Genomic DNA, 19,046 nt, shown 5'->3' with positions numbered 1-19,046 from the left:
CAAATTGCCAACGAATGGTATCTTTTCTATCACAAAATCAAAAAGGCATATTTAACAAAATGCAAATCAGAGTCCAATATATCTGTCAATTGTTCTCTTCAAATTTATTGTTCTTATTCCACATATTTTTTTCTAATATGCCTCAAAGCTAGTGTTCTGTGAACTAGTTTTCCCACAAGGATAAATTACTATTATCTTCAGTATGCACAACTCTACTGTAGCTACACTTCAGTAGATACAGTTATAAAAGCTTCACCCTGACATTCATTTTCAGATTACACTGAGCAGAGCTTTCACTATAGCTCATCAATTACCATACAGATTATTCTGCAATTAATTAACCATTCACTGGTTAAAGAATGGAGAGTGTCTTTTCCTGCACCTGAACAGCAGTTGAATAACTCTGACTGCTTGCTTGATCAGCTCCTGAGTAATGAGCTCTTGAGCATGGGTTCAAGGGACAGTGACATCATCTTTGCTCTGTTAAAAAGACAGGAGAAGCGTCTGTCTCCCATCGTCTTTTAATAATGGCAGTCTAAATCAGAATGGAGTTTAATTACACAGTCAGTGCTAGGGTTGAAGCTACTGTATCTCCAGATCTCTGAAGACCACTTCTGATGCTACCTCTCCATGATGTGGAAGAACATCATAAGAAAAATGTCAAAGTAACAGACCCATCACCCATCATAGTTCAGCACTTCGAGTCAGCTGTTATAAGATACAAATATTTTTTCGGAACTATATGTGACCTGCTCAGTGAGTGCTGATGCAGAGTACATGCCACTCCCTTGCTGATTCCCATTGGATTGGATTTAGCTTTATGTTTTCCAATAACAGGTTGTATTAGTTTCTTTCTCTGTTGGACTGGGTTCAATTGTCTATAATCAGTGTGCGCTTTTAACAACAGTCGATTCTATATGGCGTTTTTACGTTTCACCACTGGTTGTTGCTGATAGTGATCAGTCATTTCCCTACCTGCAGTCTATCTGGTTATTTATTTGCATACCATTACTTGAATTGCTTCCATTTGCTTGACTTCTGTGGTTATCCAGCTGCCAGCCTGCTGTCTCATAGGACAACAATGAATGAGTTCCCACTGTGAGGATAATTGAAACCCTGGTGGTATTCTCAAGGTTGCACTTGCACTCTTTGTCTCAGACTATGGCTACTCTATAAAAGCTAATTTTCTGCACTTCTCCAGCTGAGAACCTTTCTTTCAGAGTTTGGTTGCATCATTCTGGGGTCTTGCAACACTAGCATTACATTCATCATTGCATTTAATTGTGGTTGGCAGATCTTTTGGGGAACAATGGGCAATTTCAGGCAATTCATGCAATTCATGCAATATGTCTCCAGATTGCTATAAAAAATGTATAATTTTAATGCATGACTGTGTTTGTGTTTGCGTGTTTTGTGATCCTCCGTTGAGTTGGTGGGCTAGGGGTTTCAGATTTTTGGTGCGCTGGATGAGTGAAGCAGTGGCACCACAGAAGTATTATAGAGAAGAGTGAGAGCTGGAAATACAGTCGCATACTCGATGCCTACATATACTGTGTTTGTGTCTTTGGTCTGCCTGGCACTTGATATAAATCTGTCTTTATGTTTCTCTCTCTTTCTCTCACTTCACATTTTAACCAGCAGACTTTTTACAATTCCAGATTTTTCAACTACACAGTTAAAGAGAACATTACAGATTTAATAGGCAATAACAGCTTTTTCTGACTTCACCTGTAAATGGTTTGTGTGGGAATACAATGCAGAAGTAGAAGAACTGATTGCACACAAGGATCCCCAGACTCTAACCTCAACCTTCCAAATCACATTTTAGTAATCTTAAATATAACTTGGTGGAATAAATCACCTACAGTGGAGAGTAAACATGCCTGATATACCCCATGTTGAAAGCCTCAGTTTCACATGGATATAAGGCAGGCAGAATAAAGTTTTCAAGAAAATTCACTGAGATTGCGTGGCAAGGTTACATATTGGAACAAACAAGCAGGCAGAAATGGCCCAACAGCAATGGCTACGTAGCAACATTAATGATCTGGTAAACATAGAAGGTCAACAGTTTTCTGTTTATAGTAGAGAGCTGAGGACTAAATTAAGAGCAGTGCAGCAACAGTTGGTCCGGTGACTGGAGGTTGTGGGAACAGGGGTGACAAATGGACAGGTGAGAAATGAAAGAGTCCTGAGGGGCAGAGAGAGAGTCTGTGCCTTTGTCTCCATGACACAAGCAAAGCATTTAAACATGTGATTTAGCCTAGCTGGATACAAAGAAGCCTTTAATATTGACTTGAACTCAGTGGACATAGTGCATGTTTATTAATTTAAGGTGCACAGTTGATAAAGGGTATACACAAAGGCAGGTGAGATGGGAAGAGTGAAAGTCAAACATAGCGATTAACAGGGTGATATGGCAGAGGCAAAGAGAATAGAAATCCAAACAAAGACACAACTGGCACTTTAAGAACCTTTGAAATTTGACAAATTATCCCGAGCCAAAGAAGAATATTTATAAATACCAAAGCTATGTATTATTTTTAGACCTTCATCTTTTGCCCTTTATCTTTTTATATCTACATGTGTAGCTGCTTGAAAGTGTAGAGAGGGAGAATCAAACAGACAAAGTGGATGATAACACTACATGACGCCTATCCATCCACACATCCTACCTACCTACCCTTCAACAGAGGACTAGATAATGGAGGACTATGATGCTACGTTGGAACAAATAAATAACTGTTAAATAAATGACAAACAGATCACCAAGGAGATAAACCAGGTGAAGAAACTAATGAAAAACACATTAGCGATAAGCAGCGAACAGCGGTGCTTACAACAGCAGTGCGTAGATGGTCTTTGGGTTCTGGTATATACTTGAATAGCACAGCTAAGTGCAGTTTTTCGCAATGAAACACGACCCTTGTTCCATCCAACGTCAATGAATCACTGATGCGTTTTCCTGAAAATGAACTGAAATCTCTCATTACGTCAGCGACTCAGCCCGTGTCATGCCAAAGGCTGACATCTGTTGTGCCCTGTTGCTGCTGCCTCCGGCTGTTTGTGTGAAAATCCATACATTGCAGCGCTGAGCTTCAAACAGAGGTTGTGCAGCATTAGAGAAAGCAATGGCACGTTTTTAAATAGTCCTTTGCACACATATACACACCACTTGCACACATTGTAGCTTCATAAGAACCTGGGTACATCGCTTTTGATTCCAGGAAATCGCAGCCTCATTGATGTATTGCTGTATCTAGTGGAATGATTCACCTGCAGAACGTTGCTGAAAAAGATTAATAGACTAATTAATTCAGATCAACTCTGCATACTTTGCTCGTGCCTCTGCTATAATCTGCACCCATAGGACACTGTATATTTGGACTCGGATTTGTTTATTATTTCAAATTATTTAACCTGTATGTCTGGATGCTTCACTTGTCTGCACCACCCTGATGTATTTCCAATTACCTTTGCCTCCCTTATGTATTTAAGTCCCTGTCTTTCCCTGTGTCTTTGTCAGTTTGTCTGCTGTGTTTCCCAGGTGTTCCCCCGTGCTTCTCTTCAGTCTCTCTGAAGTTTCCTCGTTCTCCTGTTCCAGACTTTGGCCTGCTTTTTGGATTTTCTGAGTTTTGTTACCTTTTGGACAGTGGTTAGCCGTTTCCCCCTCTTTCCAGTCTTAGTGCTAATCTGAGTTATTGTCTAACTCACAGCAAGACTGAGTTTCCCAAAAGAGAGACTATTTCTTTAAGTAACTGTCCTCTGCTGGGAATACAGCCATACCCTGGTATCTGAATGTAGCTTGTTATGTAAGGGTCCAGTGAGGCTAAAACCTCATCATTGCATTTATGTTTTTTGAACCAGATATGTTGGAGATACCGAAGTCTTCAGACTTGGACAGTAAGGACCTGGACATGACATTCGAGCACTGTCACACACTGGCTACATATCTCTTCAGCATTACATTAAATTTTTATGATCACTTGCTCGCATCATGACAGGAATTGCAAGTTAAATAATAAATCATGTCCACATAAACTGAGTTTGTAGGGATGTTAAGTGTCGTTTTTTTCTATTTAATTTGTTGTGCCGTGGATGAATCAAACTTGCTTCGACAGCACTGGTGTGAACAACGCGTGCGTGTTTGTGTGCTACAGAGCAGGCTGCAGCTTAATGGGAAGCTAACATCATTCACCTGAGCAGAACAGGAAACTCTTAATTGTCTGTCCCTCCATTTCTGCCCATGACCCACCTCCTCTCTTCCTGTGCCACTAAACCTTATTTACTGTCAGCATCCTGTCTAAACAAGGAGACACAATGGTTACTGAGAATAGAAGCTCTGCTGACACACTGTGAATGTGTCAATAGAGTTATGGGACAGGTGTCAGGAGAGATGCAGCATGGGAAGGGGAACAGCTGGGCATGCCACACTATAATGTGATCACAATGTATAAGGACACATTGTGCACTCTGGCTAGTGATGAATTGTATATGTAATCAGACTCTATATGATAATAGGAAGTGACGTGTCATTTTCCATTTTCAAAATTACCCTGATTCACGCAGGGAGGTTGCTAAATTTACCGAGCTAAAAATACAACTTCTAACTTCAAGAAAACATCCATCTTAATAAGAAAGTCAGTCTCACATTCAGCTTTCAATCTTCCTCTCTTGGGAAGTTTTCACTGCCCATCTTGTCATTGTCCAGTCCATTTATGTTGATAAATCCAATTTCTTTCATGTTAGTTTCTCAGATATTACACTGTCATTGTGGTGAAATTGATTTCTGTTTTCTGGTTCCTTTGTTTTCGCTACGATTTGGTAAACGTGACACTGCATCCTACTGGACACATTTACAGTATCATCTATCACACACTATTATCCCCCCAGTATATATAAAAAACACACACAAGCAAACGACACCCGCGTGTTTTGACTGTGCGCAGCCTGGAGGAGCATTAATTCCAGCTTTGGAAGTTTCAGTTTGCAAACACAAAAATGTCCAGTATAGATTTAAATTTGGACTCTCAGATCTGCATTTGCACATTACTTTCTACCGTCCTTTTAAAATTCACACTGATGCACACACTAATCATCGCAGCAGGCTTATTCTGCTCGTGGTGGGGAACAAATGCATGCACCCCAAATCAAAATGTTTCCTTTAGCAAAAGAGATTTGACCCATCAGTCAGTGAGCCAGCCCCATAATAACCACCTGATCCTTTGTAAGGGTTTGCTTTCAGAGGGTAACTAGGAGATGTTCATTCCATACCACACTGGTATAAATCCAATCAGCTGCCAACCTGATCATCAGCAAGATGTGATTAACATGTTTAACTTACAGTTCTCTTTGCATGTGCCATTAACCTTCTCACACATGGCTCTGTAGTCACTGTACCAACGCCACAGTGGGTCAAAGTGCTGCTTCAAAGCAAAAACGGTCGTCTTCTCATCCACACACACACACACACACACACACACACACACACACACACACACACACACACACACACACACACACACACACACGTCCATCTACAGTATGTGGGTGTATGCACAGATACATGATGTGCATACTAGAATAACAGGTACAAGTGCCCCTAGTTGCTATAGGAACAACAGCAGCTCACAGCTGATTAGAAATCCTCTTTGATGATGAAGTGGCCCTCTGTGTGTGCGTATTAAGAACATGTGTGTCAGGGTCTGTGTGTGTGTGTGTGTGTGTGTCTGTGTGTGTAGAGTAGATTTTAACCCAATCGACCCACACAGCTGTTTGGTTTTCCTAATAAACAACAGAGCAAGAGAATCTTTTAAATTGTCACCTCTTATTAAAGTATTTAAATTACAATATTCACACATTTTTAATGATTTTTAATGTGTTTTGAAAGACCTGAGAATCTGGTGAACAGCTGTTGAACATGGGACTGCGACTATGTAGCTAGAAAAAGTTCAGTGCTTCAATATGGTAATGGAACCTTCAACACAACAGATGGTCTGTGTTATATTTACGTGTGCCTACCATGACTTTATTGGTGCTGGCGTGTGTGTGTGTGTGTGTGTGTGTGTGTGTGTGTGTGTGTGTGTGTGTGTGTGTGTGTGTGTGTGTGTGTGTGTTCCTATAGATGGTTCCATTTTGGATCCGGTTCCAGTTGGTAAAAGATCAGGATTTGTTAAGCTTCGTGGCCAGTTAATCCCTTATCAAATCTTTCATTCATGTTCTCTGTTTGGTTAGACTTTTGTGCCTCTCTGTCTGACACTACAGGCTTCAGCAAAGTTAAAAAAGGACTATAACTCACCAACTCTGTTGTCAACAACAAACATGGTGGACCGGCTTAAATGTTCCAAAGGCAACAAAACAATTGCAGAGTTCTTTGTTCAAATACAGTATGTTCTGTCCAACAAGTAAGAACTTCTGGCATCTTTGATAGATGAGTGCTCAGCACATCAATGATTTATTCAATTGATTTTCCTTGAATGATAAAGAAGAATATATATTATTTTCACGTTTATGGCTTCTGAAAATGACCAATTGCGTTATCAACATGATTAGAAAAAGAAATTCAGAAAAATCAAGTTTAACTTTTGTTACACCAAAAAACACAAATTGTTTTGCTACTGCACTGAGTGAAATAAAAACGGCTAGTTTTAATTAACAGATGTCTTCCTGATCCTTCACTAAACAAACTGCTTGAAAAGATTTGGAACGGGATTCAACAGCCAAGGATTCAGATTCGACAAGCAAATCTCCCTTGATGAGTGACTCAAAATCAGTGGCTCATGTCTTTCATCAGGCATTAAGACTGAAATCAACCCTGTGTTGAAACACAGCAAGTGTCTGTGTTAGTCGGGGCGTGCTGCTTGATGTACTACTGAAGCGTGAAATATGATCCAGTAACAGACCCACTTATCAAACATCAAAACACTGTAAATAATAGTTTATAATAGTCAAAGTCAGGATTTTACAACTCTGGGAAGTTATCACTACATGTAGTATCTTTCATTGTGCTGATGACAGTAAAAAATATTTACAATAAACAGTAAAAAAACAACAACAAAAAAAAAACAGTAACCACCAGAAATGTGTGGCTAATGCAGCATTTTGCCGGATTGCATTGCTTTGAACCTGGTTCAACCTGTTTTGTGGGACAAGCCTGTATTTTCCCACCACAGCTTTCAGCTTTAGCACAACCAGCTGCGCTGATGGATGGTCATTTAAATGAATGAGGTGACTGCATTTTTTCATGCAGCGCTAACGTCGATCCGAACACGACCTTTGAAACACGCAATCACACAAGGACTTTCCTATCAAGTCACCCAGTTTCCTTTCTTCCGAATGTCACCGGCGTCATAGAGAACACACATGAAAGTGTGTAGAACTGCTGCAATTAAAATGATCAGATAAAGCATCAAGTTACATCAAATTCAGCAGCTTGAGCAAACCTGCATCGAGTGTTTGGACCTGATACTGAATATCTACTGTTTTTGTACTGAAGCAACAGCAAACAAGAAGAGAAGACAAAAAGCAATCCCTCTCTTTATCTCCATGAACGAGTAAACGTGACCTTTTCGAAAATGGTTCCTGTGACAAAGATGCATCACTCGGACAATTGGCAGAGAGAAACAAACAAAGATAGAGAGTCGGCGAAAAATCTTTGACTTAACTCATGTGGGTGAACATGTGTACAAAGAGTTGGAAAGTAGTTGGAACAAGCTTTTACATGACAAATCTTTTTTTTTTTTTTTTTATATTGCCCACCGAGGAACGAAAACCCTCTCTTCTTGTGGAATATGAGGTGATTACGGCATTCTTCCCCTGGTATGTCATTCCTTTTATGTTTTCACAAACGCTTATTGTGTTAAGAAAAAAAAAAAAAAAAAAATGCTCATGTGTATTTGAGCCTGCCTGGTTTTCTCTGACTCACTGTTTCCAGGCAGCTAGTCAGTGCCATGGGTGCAGGTGGCCAGCAGCATGATCCTCTTCTTTCTCCTTGTGGCGTCTCTTGCTTTTCAGCAGACCTCACTGATCTGAAGTTATTCTCTGTTCTCCAAATTTTTGTGATGGGACTTTTTCCAAGAGCTGCTTTCAGCGCTATTTGGTTGTTGAATTTTTTCCCCGAGCTCTGCTTTTGGTACATTAATATAAATAATAATAATGAATACAATCATTTCCCACAAGTGTAGATACAGATGGCTCTTGCTTTAGCTCACCTGTCTGAGCTGCTACCCATACTGTGCAGTGTTCTCCCTTGGGTGCCTCCTGTACAGCTTCCTGCCTCCAGCTGTGAAAGGAAGTGTTTCAGTGTCCATGAACCTCAGTGAGCAACCCTACTTCTGTCATTACCATCGATCAGATTGCAGCGTCTGAGGCCCAATTAGCCGCGCCATATTGTGATGTGCCCTGCACTTAAATGAAAAAGGACTGCACGACTAGGCCTAAATTATTTATCATAATTATTCTTTCATCATTTTGAAAATATAGAACTGCTTTCACATTGTCATTAATGAAAAGAACTAAATGGAACTTGCTTTGACTACTCTAATCTCTTGATAAAAAATCGAAGTGTCTTGTTAAAAAAAACTGACCTCAGTTATAATAACACATCATCATCAAATTGAGTGATTATATATAGTATATATAGTATATATAGTATAGGAAAACAATTTAATAATCGAAATAGACAAACATGGAAATATATGAAATATGATCTTGACTTGCTACTGTTCTGAAGGAGGAAACTGCCACACAACGGAGCTGCGAAACTATGAGGATGTGAAGAGAGTCAAAGCATAAGGAAGAAGCCAAACACAAAACTTCATGTTTTATCTTACAACTGTTTTTTTCCCCTGTTGTTACTCAGTTGGGGTAGTAGTAGCTGTGGCCACTGTTAATGGCTGCATTTGTATGGGATAAAATACAAAATGTAAAAAAAAAAAAAGTATTGATACAGTATCTAAGTAAGTTTCTCAATGAAAGGTATTCAACAAGTCTCGTGGATTTCCCCTTGTGCTCCATTTTGTTAGGAATGAGGAAGGTTGCTTCTAACACAGCCGACCTTGATAAGTCTCATATTTGTTGATGACTGACCACAAAGAACAAGACAGCTATCGTTGCACACTAACACGGCGCAGACCGAGAGATATGTACTTTAAAATTATACTTGCTTTCTCAGGTGCAGTTTGCATCTATGCACAAAGTAAGTATGGCTATTTCTCTTCTGTTGCATCTTTTAACTTGAATGTAAAAAAACCCAAAGACACGTGTGAATGAATGTTTATTTGTAAATCTTTTTATGAACTTGTTAGTAATGTGTGTCATAGTATCAACAGATGTTGCTGAATTGATTTATGGATTGTTACATTTTCGTAGGAAGTCGTGAACTTTGTCTCAGCAGAGGATGCTTTGAGTCAGGTGATAATCACATATCTGTGACACTGGATGGTGACAAAGTCTACTATGTAGACTTTAAAAAAGGAGAAGTCATTTGGGATAGTAGAGTCCCTATGTTTTTGCATGTTCCCTGGGCTTACAAATATGCAATACATTATCAATTTGCATGCAAGAGCGATGTGCAGAGATGGAAACCAGACGAGTCAGCTGCAACAAAGACTAAAGGTAACTGATACTCAACAGGGTGACGTTCACTGTCTGCTTTTGACAAATACACTGCATCCATTTAATACTGTTTTTACAAAAACATAAAGAAGCAAAAGAAAACTAACCTTTGTTCATTTAACCCTCAGAGGCCCCAGAAATCCTCATCTACCCCAGAGATGAAGTGATAAAAGAGGAAGAAAACACTCTCATCTGCTTCATCAACCATTTCTTTCCTCCACGCATCAACATAAAGTGGACCAAAAATGATATAGAAGTAGCAGTGGAGTATCCTGTCATCAAATGCTTAGCTAATCACGATGGGACATTTTATGTTTTCTCATACCTGAACTTTGTCCCACAAGAAGGAGACATCTACAGCTGCACTGTGGAACATGAGTCAATGGAGAGGCCTCAGACCATGTTCTGGGGTAAGAACCAAGAATCTTAATATTATAGTGTCTTAATTTTCTCTTGACTCGCCTGATAGAAATGAAGGAATTAATAAATTCTGAAATCACTTCAAGGTTTGGGTTTTTAATTTAAGATTAAAAATAGTTTTTTTCTTGTATTCCCCAGAGGTTGACACAGATGAGATTAGTATTGGTCCAGCCGTCTTCTGTGGACTTGGCCTGAGTCTTGGACTTCTTGGATTTGCTGCAGGAACTTTCTTTTTTGTGAAAGGAAACCAATATCAGGGCATTATGGACGCTGGTGGCTAAGATAGATGCCACAGCATTGTGATCACATCGTCCTTGGTTTGTTTCCAGCCACTGACATTCATTTCATGTCTTTCCCTTCTCAAAAATGCCCAAAATACACAAACATGTACATGAATCAATCTGAGTCACGCACATCTGTAATTCACTGAATTGTAATTCTCTTCTGTACTGTCTTTTAAAGCGTGACATAATCCAGGTTTGTCTTTTTTATTTGTGTTGTCACTTGTTTAATTGAAGTATTTTTTTATCATTTATTTTTTCTTAATAAATAAAGGCACACGATTGCCACTGTGTCATAGATATGTATGTTGTGTGTATGTGAGTGTATATAACGTGTTATGCTTGAATTACAAACCTTACAATGAAGATCGACAAGTTCTCTCTAACAAGTCCCACAAGGTTCTACTTTGGGTCATATGCCTGAGTCTGCAGTATATGCAATATTTACATATGGTCAAATCATTGTAGCACTATTTGAACGTTGTCAGAATTTTAAACCTTCTACAGATATATAATCCATCACAGTGATCATTTAGGTGCTTTGACTCATGACAGAGTTGGGCTGCCTCTAATAGTGGAGATGATTGGTAAAGGTTTTGCACTACTGTATATTTCTGAAAAATACTCTGAAGACCAACAAGCAAACATGGATGTGGATGAAGAATGTAAACTTGTGTCTTGCATGAAATCATTTGAGAGAAAATAAAGGCAAAGTACAGTAATTTTCACTGTGATCAGTCATTTTAAGAAAGTTCAGTTTTTGCAACATTTACAAACCTTACTGGCATGATCTGAAACCAGCAGTGGACCAGGAGGAAGATATTTAACCTCTTATTTCCTCCTGCTAAATGACTGCGTGTGAGTTATTCCTGTTTGGTCTCATACCTTGCGAGCACTTTACCTGCAAGCTTAGTCAGCTGTCCACTTCTTATTGCCAAGAACTTTGAGGTTGTTTTGAATTAAAGTTTTGCCACCTCAGAACAATTTCTAAGAGCTTTCTCTCTTGAGAAAATTATTCTAACTGTTCATTTCTGATAGTTATATATTTGTAGAATTTTTTGTTTATGGGGATGAAATTGATCATACCCGTTTGATCTGTAACTGGAATACTGTAAGGTCTCTTTATTTCACAGATATTTATTTATTACACCATTGACATATTTCCCCATTCTGACCTCCCTCTGCTGATTTCCAGTTCAGTGTTGAACAGTTTTTGTTTAAAGTTTGTTTGATTTCCAACTTCCTGTTGTCTCTCGGATTATTTTTATTCTTTTTCTTTTTCATTTCAATTTCTTGCTTGTGTCTTTCTTTGTCTGTATGTGGTGTTGTGTTATTTTTGTCTTGCTACACACTTTTATTAAACTTTTATTACAACTGGAAGATCCTTCATACAAAGAACTGCTATCCTAAACCATGGAATGGATTTTTGATAAAACATAAATGAAACATAAAACAACAATAGTGATTGTAATCAGTGACACCAACCAGGCAGGAATAATCAGTATTAACTTCTGTCGATAATGTAATAGAGAGAGGGAGTTTCAACTGAGCAAAAGGGCGAGTGCATTCTTTCATTTTCTTGACATGTCAGTGCCGCATTTATCTCCGACTGCCGCACATCAGAGCAGCTTTGTTCTTGTAGTTTCCTCCTCGTGGGACAACATGCAAATTCATTTTCTTTTTTTGTGGCTTTTTGTGGTTTTCTCTCTTTTCAGTCCAGGTGAGTTACATCACTCTTCTACTTGCATGCACCAGTAAAAAGGTTTTTGTGATTATTATAGTAATTCATTTAACATTAATAAATTTCTCTCCTTTTTATTACAGTTTTCTCAGATGGAAATTATTCACAGTTCCAAGCATGTTGTATATTCAATGATCGAGACTTTGAAGAAGTAGAGTATATAGTCACGAATCTCTATAACAAGAAATTGATGATGGAGTTCAATAGCACTAGAGGCAACTGGACCGGGTTCACAGCCTATTCCGTAGAGATAGTAAAAAATCGGAACAATCCACTTGATAGAATACAGAGGGAATTTGAAAAGAAAGTGTTATGTACAGACAACATAGGATTCATCCAAAAATTTGGTAAGTGCATTTTCTTCTCAAGATTACTTCAAATCGCATGCACTAAATGAAGTCTGAGGTGCAAATAAACCCTTTTCACATCAGGCATTTTGACTTGTCAAAGCAGGAAAAGTCTAGGTGGAACTTATGCAGCCATTGTTAACTGTATTACTTACACCTGTGTTTTTTCTACTTTGACAAGTCAAAATATTTGCCATGAAAAGTGAGAATTTAAGTACACAGAATATAGCATAAAATACATTACAATACTACAATATTTTGGTAGTATTGTATTGTATGGTATTTATACCCTTGAGTGCTACTGTACTCTACTCTATATTCAGACTTTTGCAGAATCAGAAAAGGTGTACTGATGTTTTGTTTTTTTAATTACTTTTCTTACTTTACTTTTTATTACTTGTTTTGTTTTTTTCAGATGAAATTACAGTTGCATCACCCACTATCAAGCTGAAATCAGTGAAGAAGTCTAGTAATAGACACCCTGCCATGCTTGTGTGCAGTGCCTATAATTTTTATCCAAAACAAATACGAGTAACATGGTTGCAGAATGGGCAGGCAATGACCTCAGGAATCAGTTCTTCTGATGTGCTGCCTGATGGGGATTGGTACTACCAGATTCATTCCTACATGGCGTACACCCCGTCTCCAGGAGAAAAAATTACCTGCATGGTCGAACACTTCAGCCTCTCTGAACCAGCGCTTGAGGTCTGGGGTAAGTTTGCCACAGTGTTGAAAATCATACAAATCATAAGAAAATGTACGATGCATAAATGAAAGCCTCTCTTTCTCACAATTTTAGATCCCTCCCTTCCTGTGGTAGAGTGGATTAAAATTGTTGTGGGACTGTGTGGAATGATGCTTGGTTTTGTTATCGTGAGCTCTGGATTCATCTACTACAAGAAAAAGTCTGCCGCATACATGACTCTCCGCCAAGGTGAAGATAAGATCATTTTAGAGTTAATTGATTGTAAATGTAACAAATTTCAGCATTGTGTTATACATCTGCAACTGTGTTAAATATTTGTTTTTATCCCCATTTTAACAGATCAATGCCTGAGGCAGACCTCCCTGCAGCTTGACTGACTTAGAAGTTGAATAAAAACCCAGTATTATTGGCACATACCATCCATGATGGTCTGAACGTGGGGCTCTGAAAAAGTTAGGGCTGGCAGTCACAATTCTCAACACAAAGTCACTGTAGGATGATGCCTCATGTGGTATGTGGTGCTTTTTAGCTTATGCATGAAATTCACTTGCCAGTGAACTACAGTTTGCAGAAAAAAAAAACAAACATCGTATGCTAGTAGCAGCATGAACTTAAATTGTATAACATAAGTATGTACACTATAACGCTGGGGTGGTGGGTGGTCAGCCAGTGAGGAGGGCTAGCAGCAGCATTAGCAATGATTGGAGATAGATGCTTAAATAGGCCTCTCTGCTGCGTGGACATCTGTGTTGTTGATACTCAGGGAGAATAGCTAATGATCGGGGTGACTCTGATGACTTGATTTTACTGATGCCACCTCTAAGATGGCATTAGAAGTGTGGATGAATAGGAAAGATAAGGGAGAAGCAATTGCTATCATATATAATTACAAAAAACAATCATCAGAGCTGTATTATTTTGATAATTGTTCATAATGATTAATTGTTGTTTAAATTTACTGTTGATTTTCACTTAAATTAGAAATGTAAACTGATGAAAAAGTGATGATGAAAGTCGGTGCAAGTGCTATTGAAGTTGATTGTAATTGTAATATTTGATTGTAAATCCATATACATTTTTAACAATGCATCTACTGGTTTATGTCAACCTGTTTACACTATCACATAATATAAAGCATATGGGGGAATTCTATTTGAGTAAATGAGTTGATTTTTTTTACAACCTTGATGATTGATGATTTGGGATGACAGCATTTGTTTGTAGTAAACCAGTATTGTCATTTTTATCATAGAGACAAATATTGACATCGTGTCACACTGATCTGGCTCAGCAGTGCACTGTCTTGACGAAAAAGCACATTTACACTGTGTGCAGAACTCTATGTAGTTCTGTCTACTTTTGGTTTGCTACATGTCCTGTAGGAAAACTCTGAAACAGAAAGAATTCCTCAAAAGCTGTTCAATAGCTATCTTTCTAATTATTGCTATCAAGTGCATCGGTTAGTCAGCTTTGCTGTATGAAATCTGAATAAAGTGTGTGACTACACAACAATGAGGACCTGTTTTGGCACAGGTATTGCTGCCCAACCAGAGATCCTTGGTTGTCAGCATAGTTGTTCCATCTTTATCTCAGTAGAGTAAAATGCAATAATATAATACAAATCATAGATACAAATCAAAGACAGATTGCGTATTTGAATCGTCAGTCATCCATCAAAAAATGGCAAAAGTATCCGTTGTGTTTTTTTTGCTTTGAACCAAGCTTTCCATACAGCACTTTTAAACTGAGATCATTAAAATTACACTGGTAATTCCAGTACCTCACAACTCACAACACAGAAAAACAGAAAAGCCTTACATCTGCAAATATATTAGCTCCATAACCACCTTTTGTTTCTTCCACAGAATTGCTCTATAGCAGAAATAAACCAAAGTTTCCCTACACATCTTTCATAGCTGCTCTCTATTCATATTCATATGCACACTGCAGAGAGAGAGAGAGGGAGAGATAGCGGCTTTCCATGTGTAACAGCTTGTGAAGCTCCGTCTTAATTATCATCATGTCAACTTCTTAGGTTTGTAACAGGCTTTTCTTTTTGCAATTGCTTCTTCGTCTGTGTTGAGCCTTCACCTTGCCCTTTCCCATCAGCAGTGCGTATGCACAGCTTTCCCAGCTTACATCTGGCTCCACTAAGGCAGGGAAATTTGAGGTAGTAAAGAGCAGATGTAGAGGCTGATATTGTATGCAAGACCAAACCAAGATAACACTTGTTGTCATTCCTTTTTCTCTCTCATTCTTCCGCTCTTGCTCTGCTTTCCGTGCTTACTCCCCCCCCCCATCTCCCTCTATCGCAGCAGGGCTGTAAGAAGAACACTGTGCTTACTCTATGCATAATAAATGAGATGGTTTTCCCCAAGCAACCTTAAATTCAAGTCGTACTGAAACACTCCAGAAACTCTACAGAGGGGACAAAAGGCTTATGTAACACTGAGGGAGACTTGTTTATCAAACAACTGGCTATAAAAAAAAAATCCACCTGGTTCTTACACAAGGCTTAGTTCTTTGAAAAAGTGGAGGTGAAGAATGTGAGAGATGGACACATTGTAGATGTATATGGTGTATTGCTGTTGGAGTAAATGATTCTTAAGTCGCAGTCGACTGCACATCAGTACAGCATCAAACTGAGGGGAAACAGTATGTATGTGATGTGACTCCACATGCATGTGTTTGTGGCACAAATGGCATCAATCAAAAGATCAGCATTGCTGCTAATACATGTCCCACTTCACGATCCACCTGTTTAGAATGTGTTTTTATGTGTGCTCTGTACTTCTATGGCTTGTATGAGGAAATGGATTTAATCCAGTATCAGCATTCAATCAAAATATTTTGGCAACACGCAGCAGTCATTCATTCAAGCTGTGAACCAGTTTCTCTTGATCACTGTGTTTCCCTCTTTCACTGTTGTCTCCAACTCTTCAAGTTGCTTCCTTGTGTGAAGCATCTTGTAACCTGGGTTTAGAAAAGTGTTAAATAAATTAAAAATTATTATCATTATTAATGTGAGAAGAGTTCACCCTCTTCTCACATTACACAAAAAACGATCACATCTTCCAGGCTCTACTCATCAGTAGAACACTTAAGGCACTTTAGTATCTCAGTAAATAAGTCAACAAACATCACACGGTGTCAACAGGTTAACATCATATACCAAATGCCAAAAACTCAACTTGCTCATGCAAATTTCAGAAAGACAAAACTAGAAATAAACGTTAAAAAAAGGTAATTGATTCCTTTTACACTGCCAGCCAAGTTGGCCTTTCTAAGAGGACACACACGCAACTGCAGGGAGCAATGTCATCACATGCACTGAGCACACACACAGTTAGAAGAAGCAGTGACCTGCTAGCCGCCGTGCTAACTGCTAAAATGGATCCGTTGTGTCTCATCCCAAGCATAATGTTGAACATTTTTACCATCTTATCGGAGTGTGTTAGCATTGGTACCGCATTTCATGAAAATCCATCCAATGCGTGTTGAGACATTTCACTAAAAGAGAACGAATGTCAACCTAAAGACAACCCAATGTCCATTACTCAAATTTCATACAAACTTACACCTGAACATGCATAATGATGATTTAATAATAATAAAAATATGTCATAATAAAAATAATTGCCTTACTATACAGGAATGTTGCATGATAAGAAAGAACCTTGATTTAGTCAAAGGTGTAATTATGGAGTTTGAAATAATAATGGTGTTCTGGTAAAAGGGTGCATTGCTTTAATTTCATTATATAACGATGCTCTCAAGCATGGCTCATGAAGACAAGAGCCAAATGAGAAGAAAAGGAAGAGAGAGAAAAGGATAGAGAGAGACAGACCTATCCTCAATGAAGTCCTGTCTCAACAGTCTGTCAACATCCCTCTTCAGCAGCATGGCCTTCTTTTTGTTCTCTTATTTTAACTCCCTTTGACACCTCACTGCAATCCTCTCCCATCGTTCTCTCCTCACTCTTTTTCTCCCACTGTTATACGTGCATGCATATAAACGCATCACTCCAGCAGGCCACCCAGTGTGCGGCCAGGCAGGGAGTAAAGATGATGCATAGTGGAGTGATCCGTAGTGAGTGATCTTGATGTTATGTAATCTTTGGTTCAGTGACCTCAGACACTGCAGAAACGCAGGATGAGAAGACGGGTGGGAGAGGAAGAGAGCAGGAAAACGGGTAGAGAGGGAGACACGACAGGAGAGTGCTCTCTCCCACCTCCAGCGATCAGTATTAATAAGTTACACCCCTCCACACGTCGTTCACAAAGTTTATGTAACATGCTCTTTTGCTCCTGGGAGGTGTCTTCAAGAAAACCTCTCTGTGCAGATCAGGGCTGCTTTAAGATCCACTTCTATCCATCCATCATAATGACATTTTACATGTTTCCACAACTATATTGAGTTGAAATTACATCCAGTGAGGTTCATTTTGATTTCCACAAATTCCATTCACCTCCAGTGTACTGAGAAGTTCATATTAAAATAATACAAATGTTAATATTGCTGTTATTCACCAAAGAAGTGGTAGTTCGACAATTTGTCATATATCAGGTCCTCAAGGTCCCCTAATGTGACGGCACAACAGCTGTTTATGTTTCCCATTCTGACCTCAAACTTTACCTTGAGTTTTCCTTTTAAGAAAGCACAAAAAATAATTAGCCAACCATCCATTAGATTTTGTCTTCTTTTGTAGTTAAACTGCACTGATAAAGGCACAGTTAACTACGTCTGTATATGTCTTGCACTGGCTTGCTAGAACATTTTTTTTTTTAATCAGCTGCTGCATAATGAATTCTTGCAATAGATTTCTGACACTACAAAGAGTCTAGAGTCTACCTTTCAATTTGGTTTGACCTGAGTTAGCAGTCTACCACAATTCAAAATGCGAAAGGAATACTCTGAGCCTCTTGGGTGGAACCCGAACCTCCTGTTCTTCCTGAAGAAAAGGCACTGACATTATTATTACAGTTATCTTGCTCTCAGACCTGTCACTCTCAATTTCTCTTGGCTGCTGGACTGAATGACTGAATACCCAAGTGAGGCCACGGGATTACAAAAGACAATTGTCCATTTGTGTGGCACAGCACACTTTAGTGTTGAGCTGCCACAGAGACACATTGCTTCCCCTAGCAGTCTGCACTCCCTGGCATCATCCTACATCACCTGTGTCACTACTATGGCATATGAATTTATCATACTATTACAGGTGAGTTAACGCTCACCTTCACATTTTGCTGAATCGGCACAAATGGAGCAAATACAGTCGGTCATACTGCACTCTCTCTCAGCAGCATCCCCACGTTTCTGCTGAGACAGCAGAGTTTGGTGTGTGTTCTTGCTCTTTAGTCCTTACAGTTTTAGAGATTGAGACTGAAATATTTTTTATAAAGTGAGGCAGCCTTGTCCGAGTTAAGGATTTAAGGAAGTACTCTTTGGTTGGAAGGAAGTGTTCAGCGTAGACAGGAGTTATAGAAATTGGTTTCATTGTCTTGGTCATGTTCATCTAGTAATCAACATCTCTTATAGATATACAGAATATCTGTGTGATACCAAAGGATTGGTATCTTAATGAATATCATCACATAAAAACTCCCAACACCAAATCTGATGTGATCTATCAGCTACGAGTTATCAACTCCTAATCTACTTTAGTTGACTCTTTGCTTTAATCCCCTAGTTGTCTGAAAAACTTGCGATAACAGTGACAACAGATACACAGAAAAACGCATGTTGTGCTGGTATGGTCCTCTCTCATTCAGTCTGTGTGGGTCGGTGAGGTGTCACTCTGTTTGACGCGAGGTGAGCTCTGACTCCACCTTGAACACCTCAATAAGTTTTACACATAAACATTTCCCAGCAGGCCTCCTTTCATATCTCTGTTGTCTGCTTTCAAATTGAGTTGACTCCTGAGGTCAGGCAGG

The 19,046-nt window shown here is 39.0% G+C and overlaps 2 protein-coding genes across 2 annotated transcripts in view; both read left to right on the top strand.

Moving 5' to 3' along the window:
• LOC111227081 (cytoplasmic phosphatidylinositol transfer protein 1-like) overlaps positions 1–19,046 on the top strand; it is a 47,202-nt gene that overhangs the window by 5,251 nt on the left and 22,905 nt on the right. The window lies entirely within an intron of this gene.
• Positions 9,112–11,018, top strand: LOC111227082 (H-2 class II histocompatibility antigen, A-Q alpha chain-like). Its single transcript, XM_022752470.1, has 4 exons — positions 9,112–9,196; positions 9,370–9,615; positions 9,744–10,025; positions 10,174–11,018. Exons 1-4 carry the CDS (start codon positions 9,142–9,144, stop codon positions 10,314–10,316), a joined length of 726 nt encoding a protein of 241 aa, XP_022608191.1. The 5' UTR covers positions 9,112–9,141; the 3' UTR covers positions 10,317–11,018.

The sequence above is a fragment of the Seriola dumerili genome, unplaced genomic scaffold, assembly GCF_002260705.1.
Source record: "Seriola dumerili isolate Sdu_G_001 unplaced genomic scaffold, Sdu_1.0 BDQW01000169.1, whole genome shotgun sequence".
In the NCBI taxonomy this organism is placed as follows: Eukaryota; Metazoa; Chordata; class Actinopteri; order Carangiformes; family Carangidae; genus Seriola; species Seriola dumerili.
Note: the sequence above shows the minus strand (reverse complement) of the source record. Positions and strands in the feature narration are given on the sequence as shown.